At 45.9% G+C, this 17,948-nt stretch overlaps 1 protein-coding gene across 1 annotated transcript in view; it reads right to left on the bottom strand.

The window, feature by feature from the left end:
* RNFT2 (ring finger protein, transmembrane 2) overlaps positions 1-17,948 on the bottom strand; it is a 39,483-nt gene that overhangs the window by 2,755 nt on the left and 18,780 nt on the right. Inside the window, exons 7-9 of the mRNA XM_067550149.1 lie at positions 7,900-8,049; positions 3,212-3,277; positions 1,907-2,008 (exon numbers count right to left, since the gene is read on the bottom strand). Coding sequence (XP_067406250.1) covers positions 1,907-2,008; positions 3,212-3,277; positions 7,900-8,049 — 318 coding nt within the window. The remainder of the gene's footprint in view (positions 1-1,906; positions 2,009-3,211; positions 3,278-7,899; positions 8,050-17,948) is intronic.

Genomic DNA, 17,948 nt, shown 5'->3' on the forward strand with positions numbered 1-17,948 from the left:
GAAACACACGTCCATAATATAATGCTCATAAGCAGGGCTGGGGAGGGGGTGTCTCTCTGAATACATAACAGCAGGTCTCTGTGTGCTGCACTAGCTATCTGTTCTCTTCAAAGTGCAATTCCAGGGGCGGGCCAGGCTCTCTGAAACCTGAGGGTATGTCTACGCAGCATTTTGGAGCAAAAAGTGGCAGCAAGTCCCTCCGCCCCAGTCGACGGACTCGCGCTCCCATCAGGGCTCTAAAAATAGCTGTGCAGGTAGCACTTTGAAGTTTCAGCTCCCGCCGGAACTCGGCCTTTGAAGCCTAGGGAAGGGGTTGACTTCAGAGCCTGACTGGCAACTGCAAAGCGCTGTCCACATGGCTATTTCTAGCCCAAGTCTGTCGACTCTCTGTGTGGGCCGGCACTAGGGACGGCTGAGACACACACTGGGCACAAGTTTCACAGGTATCTGCTGACAGAAGAGGAATGGAGAGACTTGGGGAGCTTGGTTATATTCTAGGCTCTGCAGGGGAGTAGGCTCTAGTGGTCACAGATCCCTTCCGCTTGTCTCCCCCCATAACCTTGCCCTGTTCTGCCCCCTACTCCACAACCTGTCCCCATCTCAGTCCCCTCACCCCTGGCTCCTCATCCCAGTCCTGTTCTACTCACCTAGCCAGTCTCAGTCTCCACTCCACGGGCTTCTCTTCCGAGTCCCAATCTCCTTGCTCAGCAAGTCCTGGACTCTCTACTTCGCCTCTCCCCTCCTGCTCCCAGTGTCATTAGCCAGCCAGTCCCAGGTCCCTCACCTGACACCCTCCACCCACCCCTCAATCTGCCTCTCAGTATCCCGCCGAGGCTGTGTCCAACCTCAGGGCCCTGCCTCCTTGTCCAGCTCTCTTTGCCCAGCCAGTTCCAGTTCTCCCACACCCCCAAACTCCTCATCAGCCCTGTCTCCCTTCCCCTGACCCAGCTGCCTTCCAAGCCCAGTCTCTGCCCACGACTCCTAACCCTGGTTTCCCTCTTTCCCCAACTCCCACCAATTTACTTCTTCTGTCCTCCCCTTCCCAAACCTCCAGGTCCAGCTGTTGTCCCCTCTGCATTTGAGTCAGGCGGCTTCCTCCTCCAGCTTGCCGAGGTGCCAACAAGGATTCCACTGGCAGCACAGGAGAGACATTTCCCTGCTCTCATTTTTGGTGCCTGGCCCCACCCTGGTCCAGAGCAGTGGGAGCAGCCATTACAGGGGAAGGCTAGCTTTGCCTGTGTAGCCCTAGGCTGGAGGTCACACGCTCAGTCACCTGCGCTGTGGGGATGGCGTATGCACAGTCTGGTCGGCACTAGATGCTCTGACAGGTTCAAGCCTGTTCAATGCACACAGAAACTTCAGAGAATTTAGAAGCAAAAATCTATGAAGTTTCTAGTGCAAACTAAGATTTTTCAAAGGCTTATAACTTGGCCAAATTTGGGTAGATTTATACAGGAAAAGCAAAAGGACACAAAAGTTACCCACTCCACCGCTAAATTTGAAGTCCCTTGCTCCAAAGATAGGGGACATTACAGGTTTTCAATGTTCTAGCTTTTCAAAGGAAATGTCTCCAGTATTTGTTTTAAAGTTGTAAAACAATGTATTTTTTTCTATTCTCATTCTCTAAAACAGCTGAATTGCTTTGGCTGAAATTTGCCGCCATCAGTCTGAAAATAGCCAGCAAGTCTTTTCCACCTCTACTCCTAGGATTCCAACTATGCACCCCTCAGAATAATGCAATAATGTGACGCATATGGCTGAGCTGTACTTAACTATCAAGAATTGTTGGGTGCTTTGGTGACTTTGATGTCCACTGGGAACTAGACAGAGACCTATGAAAATGAGTTTAGAAGTGACTAGGCTAAGTTTGATTCCACAACTGGTTTGGCAAGCCTGACGTTCTTACCTGGCACATAAGGATTAAAGGTTCCCTGAACTCCACTTGGCAAATGGCACAGATGTCTCCAGCCTCATTGCACTGATGGCTGGTAGCACGAACTCCATACGTCTGTTAGGGAGAGGGAAGAAAAACCTCTCTGTGCAAAAGGGTTTAGATTACCTGGTTTGTTCTTGTGCATGCACACAAATACTTCTTCTTGTGCCCAGCTTTTCTACACTGAATAGAGCCCACTGGAAACTAAGCTGGAGCGACAGCACTGTACTGTGGCTAAAGCACAGAATGTGGGAGTCTGGAGATGAGGGTTCAAGTCCCAGCTCTGACAGTGACTGTGTTGGCTGATGCTGGGTAAGTCACTTCCCCTCTCTGTGACACAGTGTGTGCATTTGAGGAAGAGGGGTAATATTAACTGAGCTCAGTGGGGTGTTGTAAGGATTAACTCAATATCATTTGCAAAGCACGAACAGAAGGTGCTTAGAAAGTGCTAAGTATCATTATCAACAAGTTAGCTACCAAAAAAAAAAAAAAAAGCACTTTTCATCAACAGACCTCCAGGCTCTTTATAAAAAGGAGGGTAAAAATCATTACCCCCACTGTGCAAACGGGGAAACGGAAACTTACAGAGGTGACGTGACCTCTCCAAAGTCACATGATGAGAGAGTCAAGTGTCCCAATTCATACTCCAGTCTCCTATCCATTGAACCACATTGTCTCCAAACATATGCATCATCAGTGCCAAGTGCTAACAAAGTACCATGCTGTTAGGTCCCGTATCTATGGTCCACATGGCAGAAAAGCCATGGGGTCCCACCACTATGAAAGAGAACCACAGTAAATAACACTACAGTCCCCTGCCATGTTTGGGGAGAATACTGTCGTATTTATTTTAGTGAAACTGCACATCAGGGGATGCCCCTGAAGTCTCTGCCTCACACAGAGACACACACAAACTGCAACTCCCAGCTTTATTAGACTCAGTTGATTAACCCATACTAGGCAGGGCCTCTAACAGTCACATCTCATACTACATACTTGTCAGTCTGTTTCCACAAAAGGGATGCAGCATCTTGCAATAGACCAGCCATGCAATATTCCATTAAAGTTGTTGGGAAAGGGCGGACATCAGGAATTGCTTCCCCACACAAAAGGGTGGGAGATAGGTATGACTACCCATCACAACCACGGGGTGGTGGGTGACTTTTTCCAAAAGTACTATAAATCCAGCACTCTGAGCAATGCTTTACTGAACCTTTCCTTTGAGGCAATGTTTCCCGTGTCAACTTGGCCATGCACACTTGACTATTGACGACTTACCTGAGGGGTGCAGAGGACCTTCAGTGCCTTCCGGACACTCCCCACACGACCACAGATGTCAAAAGACTGCAATAGAAACATTTAGCTTTGGACATTGCTCACAGGGTTATAACAGCCAGAGTCCTATGACTTGGAGAACATCTAGGGAGAGATGGTCCAAACAGATACTCATAGGAAAGGAAGAGCCTGGGAAGCAATAATGCCTAAAAAGACTTAGGGCTGACAAAGAGCAGAGAAACAGACATGAATTAACACTGCAATATGGTAAATAAAGAGGACTGTAACTTTAAGCTGCATATACAGAGATTTCACATTAGTGGAATGAAGACAAAATTGTCTGCCTGTCTCTCTCTTGACAACTCTGATGTGACTATGCCTGGAATATGGTGTTCATTTCGGGGCTCATTATAAACTGGAAAGAGTTCAGAGATCAACACAAATGGTTGTGGGCTGGAGGGACGGATTTCTGCGAAAAGATTAAAGGATCTAAATACATACAGCTTGGCTAAGTGGCAACAAAGGGTGAGTGAGTGTGTGTGGTGGGGGGCACAATATGATAACTGCCTACAAATACCTCAAAGGGGATAAACACCAAGGAGGCAGATAAATTATTTAGCATAATAATAGTAGTGATGATAGAGCTAAGAAAGGGAAAAGTCTGATGGAATATCAGGGATAAATTCTTGAGAGTTTAATCTATCAGCCTGTAGGATAATCTCCCCAGACAAATAAAGAAACCCACACTGAAAACTAGACTAGATGTGAGAAAAGACTTCATAGGCAACAGCACTGCATCAGCAGGGAGAGGGCATAACAGGACTTTTCCATCTCTAACCTGCCTGAAAATAGAGTAAGTGGGAGGGGAAGGGAAAGACCTGACATGAAGAACTGCATTAGACTCACAAGATATGCACACACATCAGAAAAACTGGATTTTTTGTGGGGTTTTTTTTTTTTTTTGTTGGTTAGTGTGATTAAGTGGGCTCACTGCAGAGAATGTCAGTGAGATCATTGTGCAATAGATGTGGAATCAAATGCAGGCAATAGTAATGCTTCTAAGTCAGCATAAAAGGGCTCCAAGGATCCTTCCAGTAATGTTTCCAGTCAGCTCCTAGGGCTTGATGCTGAAGACTGTTATGGATTTTTAAGTTACTGATCCATAGGTAGGTAGCAGCTCTCTCTCACACAACCCCATTCTCTCTCTGGGGCTTATTTGTGTCTCTGCTGGGGCCCCATAGTTTCTTCTAGCACCCTCCCTACCATGTGTTTCCCCCTTCCCACCCACTGAACTCTAAATTGCAGCCACCATCTTTATGGCCAAAGAATTGCTCCACCTCTGTTCACAACTAGCCAATGCTGCCCCTGAATGAGGTGGAAGGGCAGCCATAAAGCATCACCAAGTACCTTCAGCCTCCACTGGTCCAAGGAGAGAGAGGAGACCAGGATGGGACTCACATCAGGGTCCCTGACTTGGCAATAGAAATCCCTGCCAGTAGGCCAGTGAGCCAGCCCTTCCAATCTGTTTTCCCACCTCCTCTTCTCTCCTCCCCAAATAAAGCACTTTGGAAGGATTCTTCTCTGGTAGGGCATTAAAACATTGGTGTGAATACATACTAACAACAGGGATTCCCAATCAGAGCCCTGTGTTTACACGTAAGTCAGCATACGCACGGAGATGACCCTGCCAGCTGCTTTACACAACCTCTCTTTAAAGTGAGTGTGCAGGGCCTGCCCTTTGTACCTTGGAGAGGTGATTCTGTCCAAGCTAAGCCCTGGATTTCTGCCAAGAGCACAGAAGGTCTGAGCGCCAAACTGGCTTTTGTGGTTTTTCTAATGTGGTTTGTGGCTTTGCTAATGTGGACTCCCAGGAGTATATTTTCAGTGTATCAGGCAAGGAATTAGACCTGCAACTCCTGTGACTGTAAATGGGATCCAAGCACCTAATGTTCCATGCACTGTCCTGGAAATGTATACCAGCCTATTCCCTCTCCCCATCCTCTCCCCACTCCTCTTCCTCACATGCACAGGCTCCAATGAAAGGGGAGCTGAAATCCCTAGCCTGATTGTCTCGGCATCCCAGATCCTGGATATGGCTGTCAGACATTACAGGCACCTCCTGGAAGCTACAGTCAATGCCACCTTTGAAGAGGGAAGTTTACTACCATCCGAAAACATGAAATAGGTCAGTTCTCAAAAAGCACAGTGGAGGGCATAGACAGACAGCGTGGTCCCATGGATAGGCACTGCACTGGGACTCAGCAGCCCTGGTTCTATTCCTGGCTCTGCCACTGACCTGCTGTAACCTTGAGCAAGTCACCTTGTTCTGTGCTTCAGTTTCCCCTCCCACCGTTAGTCAGGGATTGCTGTTTGCCAGAAGCTGGGAATGGGCGACGGGATGGATCACTTGACAATTACCTGTTCTGTTCATTCCCTCGGAAGCACCTGGCACTGGCCACTATCAGAAGACAGGATACTGGGCTAGATAGACCACTGGTCTCTGGACCTTACAGGCTGTGTCTAGCAGAGCAACTTGCAATGATTTAAGAAAGTCTGTTTAAAAACTAATTTCACTTAAATTGGTGCAGCCCCCTTGGGTGGACAGACTTAATTTTGGTTTAAGAGTGTCCACACAAGAGGCTTACACGGCTTTAATTTTAATCAGTGATGCACCTTTTTTGTTCTGACAAGGATATAGACTCAGCATTCAGCTTGCTTTTCCTGAGCAAACTAATGGAAACCATGCCACGACCTGTCTGCAATTACATGTGTCCATCACTAAGCTCCTGCACCTCCATCAGCCAGGTTTCAGGCCAGGCCACTGAATGGAAATGGCGCTACTTGTTGTGGCCATACGGGGGCAGTGGGAGAGGAGATTCATTCTTCTATTACAAGACCCTTCTTCTGCATTCAGTACTGTTGATTACACTATACCACTATCCTGCCTTTACAGTGGTGACACATCAGAGACTCAAAATGTCAACAATATGTGGGCAACCCCATGTCTCCGTCCGTTCGTCCATCCCACTCACTCATCTCAGTGTTTGGAAGTGGAGGAAAGCAAATGGCTGGAGCAAGGCAAAGGTGACGATGGTGGGAAAAGACAAGCCCCGATGAAGATCTGGTCACCATGAGAGCGACTCTGAACACCGAGCCAGTCTGCTATCAATTAGTCAAATCAGTTCATAATCTGGGAGTTCTCCTGAACTCTTCACTGCTTCTAGATACTTTAAACAGTTACAGCTGCTCATACCAACTTTTCCCATCTGTTACTGGCCAAGGTCCGTCTGTCAAGGACCGGGACAAAGCAATCCATGCCTTTGTGACTTCTAGAGTTGACTATCGCAACTCACTGTACTTGGAAACAAGCACAATGACCTTAGAAAAGCTCCTGCTTGTCCAGAACGCAGTAGCCTGCCTCCTTAGCAACACTTAGCCCTGAGGGACACAGCACTGCAGCACTCGAATCACTTACACTGGTTCCCCACACAGAACTGAATAAACTTCAAGATCTCAGTCCTCATCTTGAAGGTCATCCACAGCGACACACCACTCTGCCCAAGAGCAGGATCTCCCTTGGCAGTTACATTCCACAGGAACAAAAAAAACCTCTCAGCCGCATAGGTCAGAGCTTGCTCAGCGACTACCTGAAGGCTATGGTGAGAACCACACTACAGACCTTTACGTTTCCCCCTCATCTTGCCTCTAATGAAAAGGAGAAAGGAAGAGAAACTCTCTTACACACACACGCACACACACATGCACACACAAACACACACAGAAGAGGGTGATATCTAGTTCATTTGTTGAACTCTCAGTTTGAGGCCTCAGGTTTATGCTTGTACATGCAATCCTGCCTTACAGCCTGGTTATTCTAATTCAGAACAGCAGCAAACTCCAGGAAGCTTCCCCTCTGGACATCCTACTGGTGGGGATGCCAGCCTCGGTCTCCATGGTGCTAATCCAGTATCTTCCATAAAACTATATGCAACTGTCAGAGCTCTCATTCTGGCTGCCCTAGTAGGATGTCCTCACAGGCACATAACTAGGCATGGCTCCTTTCAGTAGTGTAAAAGCTAGAAGGATGGTCCAGTGATTAGGCTGCCAGCCTGTTATGCAGGGCTTGTCTAAATGAAGATTTGTACCGTGGCAAGCTGGGGTGTGAATCTACCACGCACTGGCCTGCTGTGGTCTAATTGTCAGCGTGGATCCTGCTGTTGCACGTTAACAGCTAGCTGGTGCACGCTGAGCTAGATCCAAGTACTTTGGGGAACTGATCATGCACATCAGCAGGGTACACACTGACCGGTGGTGGCAGACCAGTGACAGGTCAGATTCACACACCCCCCTCCCGCTTGTAGTCTAACTGTTCACATAGACACGCCCTCAGAAGACCAGAATTTCGATTCCCAGCTCCACACAGACTTCCTGTGGGACCCTAGACCACCTATTTAAATCTCGCTCAGCCTCAGTTCCCCCCATCTGCAAAATGGAGATAATACTTCTTTACTTCACTTGGCATTGGGTAGATAAAACATTCTGAAGAGCATGAAGTGCTCAGAGTCTTAGATGGCCACTATTCGTGCTGTATCTAAAATAGTACATTTTTAAAAATTCATTTTTTAATAATCAAAAATAAAAATCAGGGATTTTGCTGTCATGTACAGTTTATTCATCATGCATCCCCTTACCTTGCAGAGACTATACAGTATGATCAGGATCCCACCTAGGAAATAGCCGTTGGATGGATCATCCCCCATGATGTATTTGTACCACAACTGGATGGGGACAAGAGAGCGGAACAGCTGGCTCAGCTCTTCAATAACCAAATAAAACTTTCCCTGTAAAACATAAATGATACAAATTATCATTGTCAGGGACCCAAAGGGAGAAGAGAAAGGCTCAGACATAAGAGTTAATGCTATGATGAGTCCTGCGTGTCCATTAGCCTCTCAGACACTTTGCTAATGGTTGCACAGACCGGTATTGGTAAGTTGCAACTATTGCCCTCTTCACAGCCACCTAATTCAGTGCCCAGAAAGGGAAAAGTATCATCTCATTGCTTCCTTGTGCTCCCCCAGCTGTTGTCTATAGTTCTACACTTATGTAGCTTAAAAGAGAGAGTCCCTGTCCTGAAAAGTTATTGTTTGTATAGTGCCAATAAGGCTCTGGCTTGTAGGCATTGTTGTATTACAAATAATATTAATAAATAAGAAAAGGAGTACAAGACATGTTTGTTTTTCCCTGGTCCCGCCTCTGTGCTGAAGGTAGAGAATTACTATCATACAATCAGTTTGGTCTCCCTGACGATTTCATGGAGAATCCTCGTGAATCAAATTGCAACAGGCCCTTCTTTGCTTTCCAGCATTCCCTTCTGCGCAGTGTGGGCTGGCTCCTAAATATAAGCTCTGAGACACAAACTCCAGCTCTGAAATGCAATCTTTAGTTTCAAGGTTGCTAAATCCTCCCAAGAATTGTACTGGGAAACAGAATGCGTCCAAGTATCTGCCCTATATGGGGGAGCCATGCACCTTGCAGGAATGGGCCCCTATGTCCTTTTAAAATCTCCACTAAAACAATCCACTCATCTTCGTATTTCTCTAGATTTGAAACCATTTGTTCTTACAAAGGACATCAACAAGGTGTCGTCATTTACTTCCAGGTTTATTATAATCCTGGGAGGCTGCAACAGAAGTATGTTTTCTAACTGCATTTTCTTTCACTCCGAAGCAGCCAGAACCAGCATTGAGAAGCTGGCTGCATAAGTAGGATCTAATTTTGGGTCTTCCAGTCTTGATGAGGATCCATTTTGGCTTTGTCACTCATGGTTTAGAAGGAAGAACTGATGCCAGGGCAAAGAGGTGTGATGAGGGGTCATAAATATAAACCAACAGATCAGCTGTAATGGCATTAACTCTCCCAAAAGTTTTAAATTTTAAAATGTCAAGATTTTGGATTTGATAAGGATAGGGAGGGAAGAGAAAAATTCCCCTAGCATTTTGCTGCGTGCACCACGGTCATTGATGATGTCATCGCGGGTCACGGTCATTAATTGCCATCGGTAGGGAGCAGGGATTGAGTCCTCTGCAGTCCAGCACCCTCCCCCTGGGTCTCAGAGATGAGATCACTTGGCAGGCTGTCCTGCTGTGCTGAACAAATCGAATCCTTCAGAGAGCTCTGGCATTCTCATGATCTCATATCCCTCCAGGGACAGCGAGTGAGGTCACACCAGCGGCTGCTACAGGACCTAGGCTTCCCCCCCCCTTACTCTTCCACTCCTCCTTTTAATCCCATGTGGCATCACATAGCAAAAATGTAACAGCAACAATCTGAGATTCTAAATGTAAGCAATTTATTAAATTAGCAGGCAGGGCGCTCTAGCCAGACTCACGCTTCACTATAATCATCATTTATTTCATAAGCCCCTGTGACAGAGGGTCGCAGTTTGCTAATGACCAGTCTATCACTTCCTTTAGCACAGGCAGCTCTCTACCCTCCCACTCAGTATCCAACCCTGATGAAAACAACTGGCAAGCAAAATGCATTGCAAATTCCTAAAGCAGGCACTTTGCTGCCTCTCCTTTTTACTCCTTTCTCCCACCAAATTCAGACTTTTCCTTCATCCAGTTCAGCAGCCATAACAGACTATCCTGGTATAGGTCAACCCTTGTTATCCCAGAGCTTCACAGAAGATGCCTTGTAATCTTTGGATGATCAAGAGACACTCCACTCCTGTGAAGCTTGCGAGCTGGACAAGGCTACAACTAAGCTCCTGCAGAGTTCTGAGCTTCCCAGGGGTAGAGCAGAGGGCAAGGTGCTGGGCAGCGAAACACCCAGGTGAGCTCTGGCCAGGAAGCAGAAGCGTAGGAAGAGGCAGAGCTGTGCAGAAATGTATTTGCAGGAAATGGAAGATTCTGGGTCTGTTAACTAAGATGCCTCCACTCCTGTAAAGCTAAGAAGCATTAATGTAATTCCAATTCAGTCACCTCCCCTAGGCTAGCACTTGCCAGAGGTTTTTACTGGTAACTGGAGGACTTCTCAGCAGCCTGGAGATGTGTTAATAGCCCCCAGAGGAATGCAGCTACCAGCATGAAATGGGTATGCCCCATCCTGGATGACTCACACCACCAGAATGGCCACCCAAGAGAGCCCTGCAATCAGCTACGTCATAGCATCAGCTGCATCACAGCCATGAGGAGTGCAGCTACATAGATAGCTAAATAAGACTTAACAAAAGGAAACAGTTGCCATATGAAATACTGCCCCAGCCAAATTAAAAGCATTGCCTTTTAGGAGCATAGAGTACAGAGCCTGTACCCATCACCATGTACACCAAGTCTCAACCCTCTAGGACAGGGGTGTCAAACTCGCTGATGGTGACGGGCCAAATTCTCATAAACTGTACTTCACAGGGGCCATGCAATACCACTCTGCTCCAGAGCCTGGAATGGAACCCAAGATCCCAGAGTCTCACCATTCCTCTACTGTCAGCAATTATCTGTGAAACTCACTGGCAAATTGTGTGCCTCATTCTCCTCTGGTGCTGGTCAACACAGAGGATGACAACCTACTACTGCTATACGTTACTCTACTAGCTCAAGTGGCAGAGGTCTGTGTGGTGGATCTACAGGTGATGAGACACAAGAGAGTTTGGTTTTTTACTTTCCTTTTTTTTCTAAACAGGAAATCACACACAAAACTAGTTAAAAACATTATTAAAGTTGCAATGCTAAACACTCAGAAGTGAGGAAATGCCAGAAGTGAGGTTGCCTGTGCAACCTTAATTCAGACCCCTTGTGTACATGCATTATATTATGATACAGTCTTTACTTATATAATCACATACTTCCCCGCTCTCCCCCCACAAGACTTCTGCTTCATTCATTGCACAGAATGCATGGGACACATTTAATGAGCAGCTATTCAATGTATTGTCTTCACTTTGTTCTATGTGTAGCCCCAGGCCTCATTTAGTGCACACTGTTGAAATCCTGCTCTGAAGCCAGAATTATTCATTTCCTCACAGGCTTTTCTATGGCTCTCATCTTTATAGTATCTGAATGCTTCACAAATACTAATTCATTTATTTTCACAACACCCCTGTGAGGTGAAGGGGTGTTAGTCCCATTTCACAGATGGGGAACTGAGGCACAGAGAAACTAAGGTCAAAAGTGTCCATTAATTTTGGGTGTCCACGGCAGGGATAGAATCCAGTTCTCCAGGGCAGCATTCAGCTGCCTTAACCATGAAACCATCCTCTCTCTTCCGGCCAGTCCCTACCTCATTCATTATACACCTCCAACTTCTATGAGAAATGAAGCAAGGGACCTACAGAGAAAAATGCCCTTCACTACACAACCTGATTCATTCCCAGAGCAGGCTGAACTAGTGCACTGAATGTGAGTGGTCCTGTGGAGAAAATAGCATATGCTCATGTAACTAAAGACTATCATAACGCAAATGCGCCACAGTGAGGTTGTATGGGCAACCTTAATTCTGGTATTTCCTAACTTCTGAGCACTTGACTTTGCAAACGTAATGGTGTGTGCATGTGTGGCAATGAGACAACTGTACATTGTGATTGGCACCCTAGAGAAGTTCCAAGTCTCCCTTGCCCAGTTGCCAGTCAGCATTGTTAGGGCGTATCATAGAAGAGGATGCTGAAGAAATCTCTAGGAGAAACCTGTTGGCATTCAGACCACAGGACAGCAGGAAGATGGACCAAAAGCCTTCTCCGTTAGAGCCTCTGCATCAGTGCAAGGAAGGAAAGGGATTGGATAGGATGAAAAGAAAAGGACTGTTGCCAATATCTAAAGGCAGGTGAAAACTCACTGCAAGCTATCTATGAATAATTCAAAAGGGTGTTTTTTGTTTGTTTTTTTTAATTTCAGCAAATATGAGCAACTCCCACTGGATCTCTGCCTAGTCAGCAGGAGTTACAGGTGCTCAGCACTTCTGAAGATCAGGCCCCAGATATCTCAAGTTGGGAAGACAAAAGACTAAGGTACCCAAGACGAGTGGCCACCTTTGAAAACATTGGCTTTTGTGACTTTCCAAAGATCGTTCGGAGAGTCTGGTGACAGAGTTCCAGTTCCGTGATTCCCAGTCTTGTGTTTTAGCCACTCTTTCCTTCAGAAAGAAAAAGATGAAATGCGATAGCCCTCTCTAAAGCAGAGTCCCACCTGTTCCAGCCAGAGCTCCTGAATTAGGGAAGATCGCTTTGGAAACATCATAGGGTTCTCAGGAAAGGAGAGAATGGTCCAATGTGTAGAGTGCTAGTCTAGGCTGTGGGAGATCTAGGTTCAATGCCTGCTTTGCCACAAACATCCTGTGCGACTCTGTGCGTGTTCTCCAGCTGTGCAATGGGGATAAGAGCACTCCGGGGAGTGTTAGCGAAGGTAAACGCATTAAAGATTGTGAGGCACTCAGACGCTGCTACAGCCTAACCACTTGGCTTTGTGGTGATCTAGGCACAGTTTGTTGCCAGCAATGGGATGGGTGGCATGAATGTCTGAGTCACTTCTTCCTTTGGAGATTCAGGTGTCATCAAGGACGGGCGAGGAACAGCCACCCGTGGTTAGCACCATGGTAGGAACAGACCCTCGTTTCTTCAGGCACACTGCTGTGGAGGATTGGGAAAAACTTAGTCATGGAATGCGAGTTACACAAAAGAAACCTCAGCGTCTCTCAGACTCTGTCCAGATCAAGCCACAGATGGTGAGATAAAACTATGGCCATGCTGTGCGGAGAGAAGAGAGTAAAGGGAGACTGAACTGACTGGAGCAGTGGAAGGGTGGCAATTCCAGGCACAGGTGCCAATCCTGCACCTTTGAAATCAGTGGGGGTTTCACTGGCACCAGGATCAGGCTTATAATGACAGAACATAAATTACTCACAATTCCAAAAGGGTCTCTTTTTCCACCTAAAAACGCTCAGCGGAGCAGAGCGGAAATTTAATAGCAGCTGGGCTCCTAATTTCTACAGGAGGGGGGCTTGGCTGCCAACCCACCGCCTGAAAGCTCTCCATTAAAAAAAACAAAACAAAAAAAACCCCCAAATATCATTTGGTTCAATATAAAATGAATTAAAGGAAATTAAACTGCAGGAGCCATGTGGCCTGCGAAGGCCTCAATTGTTGTACAACTATAAATGGCAGCTTTTCATTTTCACAGCTAAGGAACGACAGCTTGGTGGGTGTGGAATTAAAAGTAAACAAACAGAAAAGACACACTTACTGAAGATTGCCGTTTAGGAAATCCCAGGTGCCTGAGAGACTCCCCCATCCCCTCCCCACGTGGCTATCAAACAATCTTTGCGGAGCTTCCAGGGAATGGAATAAAGAGGGGGAGGGGGGAACAAGAGAAAGATGCAAAAACCCATGAGGTAAGAGAGAAAGAAACCTGGCTTCCACCAGGGGCAAACATCCATCCAATGGGTCTTGATTGCTGGAGCCTTTTAAACAATTAAGAGGGGCAAATTCTCTTCTTGGCATCTTGAAACAGCAGTGTGGCAAAAGGGCTTTCCTGGTCCTGTATTGTATCACCCATCTTCCCCAGGAGAATCATGGAAACCAGAAGCTCCATTACAAGGGGGAAAAAACCACAAGGGGAGAAAATCCAATTATTTAATTGTTTTAAAGCACTTTAATGAAATAATAGTATTACTAAATTCTTATCACTCCTTTTAAAGGTCTGGATACAAATACTCTCCAGATTTCCAGGGCATTTAATATGGCCCATTGTGATTTCGGTCCCAGTCCTGAAAAGATTTATGCATGCACTGAAGTTTGTGCCCTTGCAAGTAGTCCCAACAGTAGCTATTCAACACCTCTGAAAGTCAGGCCCGAGCTATCTTAAGCTGGCCACTCAGAATAGAAGCCATTTTTGAAAACTTGTAACAAAGCGACTTGTCAAAGGACACAAAGTGTCAGATGAGATTAGAACTCAGGAATTCCTGGGTCCCTGGCCTGGGTCAGACCACTACTCCATACCTCTGATCAAAGCTCTCTTCCCAGTCTCCCTCCTCCCTCCCAGCCCAAGGATTTTTTATATGCCAAAGAGAAAGAGGACAATGAGAGTATTGGAGAAAGCCGCATAATGTTCAGAAAAGGCTGGGAATTTTGATGAAGGGTGGGAAAATCTTAAGGAGTGACAGGAAGAGCAGAGTAGTTTTGGAAAAGGTTTTGAGCTCACTCAGAAAGATGAGACAAAGCTGAAGGTGACTGGTCTGAAACCAAACTGAAGCCTGTGCAAGATGCCCCGATTAGCAAGTTTCACTACATCCATTGTCGGCTGAACAGCAGAGAGGCTTGGCCAGCAAATTCAGGAGAAAATTCCTCTGCACTGTCTTCACCGTGGTATTAAACTATGGCATCTCTTCCATTGGTAGTATGAGGGTCTCCATTACGGGTCATGATAGCTGGACACCACTGCTTTGATCAGGAAGACGGATCCAGCAGCACCAGTTCTTAAGAAATCTTATCTCTCGGCAGCTGAAACGAGCATCCATCTCTCCACTGCGATTTTAAGTTGACATTCCTCTGGTAGCTTTCATCTTCAAGGATCCCAAAGCATTTTGCTACACTAGCCACATAGAGATAAGACTCACATCCTCCACCATTATGTAGGCCTGGGACTTAACTCACCCCCATACTAAACTAGCCTTGACTGACCAGCCTGGGGTGAGACTCAGGGATTTCACCACTGACATGAAGAAAAAAAATGCTCTGCTGTTGCTAAGGCACCCCCACTGCAAGAACACTCCTAACAAGAGTGATAACACGAAGGGTTGTAAAGTAGAGACACCCAGGCGCTGGAAAGTTTTAGGGTAGATACCCGACAAATGGTAAAATAGGTATCTCTGTAAGTTAAGCTCTGACCAGTGATTTTATGCTGACCATCTGCACAACCAAGGAAGGTCATAAATAAGTTACAACTTGGGCATGAAAGATAAAATGGGAAAAAACTTGAGCAGGGAGGAGGAAACAGGTGCCAGTATGTGACTGGTTACATTTTGTTACCTAGGGGTACTGGATAATGTGATAGGTTTAGCAGAGTTAAAGGAGGTCGCTAGTTTTACCTATATAATGTAAATGAAAAAAACACTCTTTGGGAACCATCTCCGGACTGCAGTTCAACATCAAGCTACCAGAACTCTTACTCCTCTGCACAACCGTGACGTGCAGAGGCATCACTAGCACCCCCATAGGACTGGATCCTGACTAGCCATCGGGTGAAGTTTGGCTGTATTTGGGGAGTGGTGAGCATAACAGGTTTGCTTGGCATATGTATTCTGTGTTTATTGCTAATAAACAGATGTTTAGAGCAAAGCTTTGTAAGGCTCTTTCACTAGGGAAAGGTTCCACAGACCTGTAGAGTCTGAGCCCCGTGAGTAAGGGCAAGTACTTAAGCTGACCACGTTTCTCCCTCAGTCCATGGGTAAGGGCAGGTGCCTTGCACCCTGAGTCCTTGGAAAGGAAAGGGTGGGGTCACGCCTGAGCACGCAGTAGGGTATAGGTGGGGTGCCCTAGATTTTTGTGGCTGACAATTAGGCATAGCCATCAATGGAATGGAAAAGCCGCTGTTTAAACAGCAACAGCATAGAATAACTTTTGACAGGAGGTGAAGAACACCATATCTGGCTGACCTGCAAGAGGGGTTCTCAGACTGTAAACACCTCAGATGGACTCTGGCCAAGACACAAAGAGTTTCTTTACACTGCAGCTGGGAGCATGCTCCCAGCCTGGACAGACAGACACTTTCTAGGTTCACTTGAACTAGTGTGCTAAAAATAGCAGTGTGGACATTGCGGCACAGGCCAGCCACTCAAGCTTGGACCCTGGGTATGGGATGGGCTTGTATTCAGGCAAGTAGCCTGCATTGCAACATCCACACTGCCATGGTTAGTGTGCTAGACACACTGGCTTTGCTTGAGCTATCTACCCAGGCTGGGAGAGTTGCTCCAAGATGCAGCAGAGACATGATACTCTTCAGTGGACAAGAGCTTGGGTTCTCCTCTAAAATGGGGCTTCCAACATCCCATTGCCCCCTAAAACTAAGCTGGGGCACCAGCTCAGCAATAACCGATTTACGCCGTCATGAGCAGCACTTCCTGTAGTGCGCTGGGTTTTTCTTCGAGGTCTCCCATTCAAGTCCAATCCTGCTTAGTTTTCAAGATCAGAACAGATCACAGCCCAAGATGGCTTGATGGAGGCAGAGAGAAGAGTGGGGTAAAAATATATAAACCCATGATAAAGTGGTAGCAACAGAGCCTCAGATGTCAAGGGACAGAAAAACCATCAACATATCAAGACAAAAAGGGACTTTAAAAAAATTGGAGAAATATCACTGTGCAGAAAAAGGTATTAAAAATGAAGCATCTGTGCTGCGAGCCATTATAGGCCCTTGACAGATGTGATCTTACCAGCCTCTCACTGTAGCTGCAAATAAAGACCCAGTCTCTTTCTTCTCCCCCGACAAGGATTAATGAGTACTTGGGATAGCTCTCAGACAAACAAGCAAAGGCTGTGAACCTTTTCCAGCGCAGCAATTTATCTTGGGATGACTATTCACATCACTTTTTTTGCAGGCTGGATTATGCTCTGACCCAGCACATTAATCTCCCAAAATAAAATAATAACAATAATAGAAGAAAAAAAAAGAACTGGACAATCGCCAAAGATAAATTAATAACCATCTCGAGTACCCCTGGTGCACAGGAACAAACAGCTCAACTCCCCTGCCACCCATGTTATTTGTAAGCATAACTATCCCCAGTTTAAAAATTCCCTTTAAGTGCTTTGCCTGAGACTTTCAGGGTGGGATGAGGATAATAATATATTTGCATTTATATAGTGCCTTTCATCCCAAAGGTCGCCGAAGTGTCTCTTTACAAAGTTTAACTGATCTACAAGCTATACTTGCCACATCCACCACTGGTGGAAAATTGGAGAGGGCTGAGGGAGGAGAAAAGGAACATGGCAGCTCTTTAATAGTGAACAGAAACTTTACAAAACATTTTAGGACAGGAAGTGAAAAACATCACACACTGAGACCTGGTCTACATACAGTTTTTGTATCAATGGAACAGTTCCAGTTAGAGATGCAATTTTCTACTGAAATAGTTAAATAGGTACCACTCCTAGTTTGAGTGCAATTATATCAGTATAAAGGTGCTGATATAGTTTTCCCCTTCTCTTATGGGAATAAGCTATACCAATATAAGGCACCTTCATATCCATGTAACTGCGTCCACACAGGAAAGGGGTGTTTTTTACGCCTTTAACTTGTGTGCAGACAAACCTTTAGGGTGATATAAAGTAATGATATAAGTGAGAATGTTCCCAGAACATCAGGGTTAACACATCTATTCTTGTAAAATAAAATAAAATAAAATAAAATAAAGAAGTGTGTTACAGGTCTGCAATGAACACAAGAGCTCAGAACCAGAGTTTCACATCTCACCCAAGAATCACAGCAGCATACTGCACTCTAAACAGGCTGGGGGATTGGTTCAGTACCGACTCAAAGGGAAGAATGCCAGCATCTCTGAAGATCAGCCCCTTGGGTCTCAGGTTCAGTGCCCAAAATTAGAAACCACTTTTTTTAAACAAACATTCACCTGCCATGATGAGAACCCAGACACAACAGCCCTGGAATCCTGCATGTGCCACCAGGAAACCAAGTGCATGAAATGAAATGGATTCTAAACATGAAGTGACCTTTGCTCATTTAGTTTCATT

This window comes from Emydura macquarii, unplaced genomic scaffold (assembly GCF_026122565.2).
Source record: "Emydura macquarii macquarii isolate MOO-44397 ecotype Brisbane River unplaced genomic scaffold, CSIRO-AGI_Emac_v2 contig_1254, whole genome shotgun sequence".
In the NCBI taxonomy this organism is placed as follows: domain Eukaryota; kingdom Metazoa; phylum Chordata; order Testudines; family Chelidae; genus Emydura; species Emydura macquarii.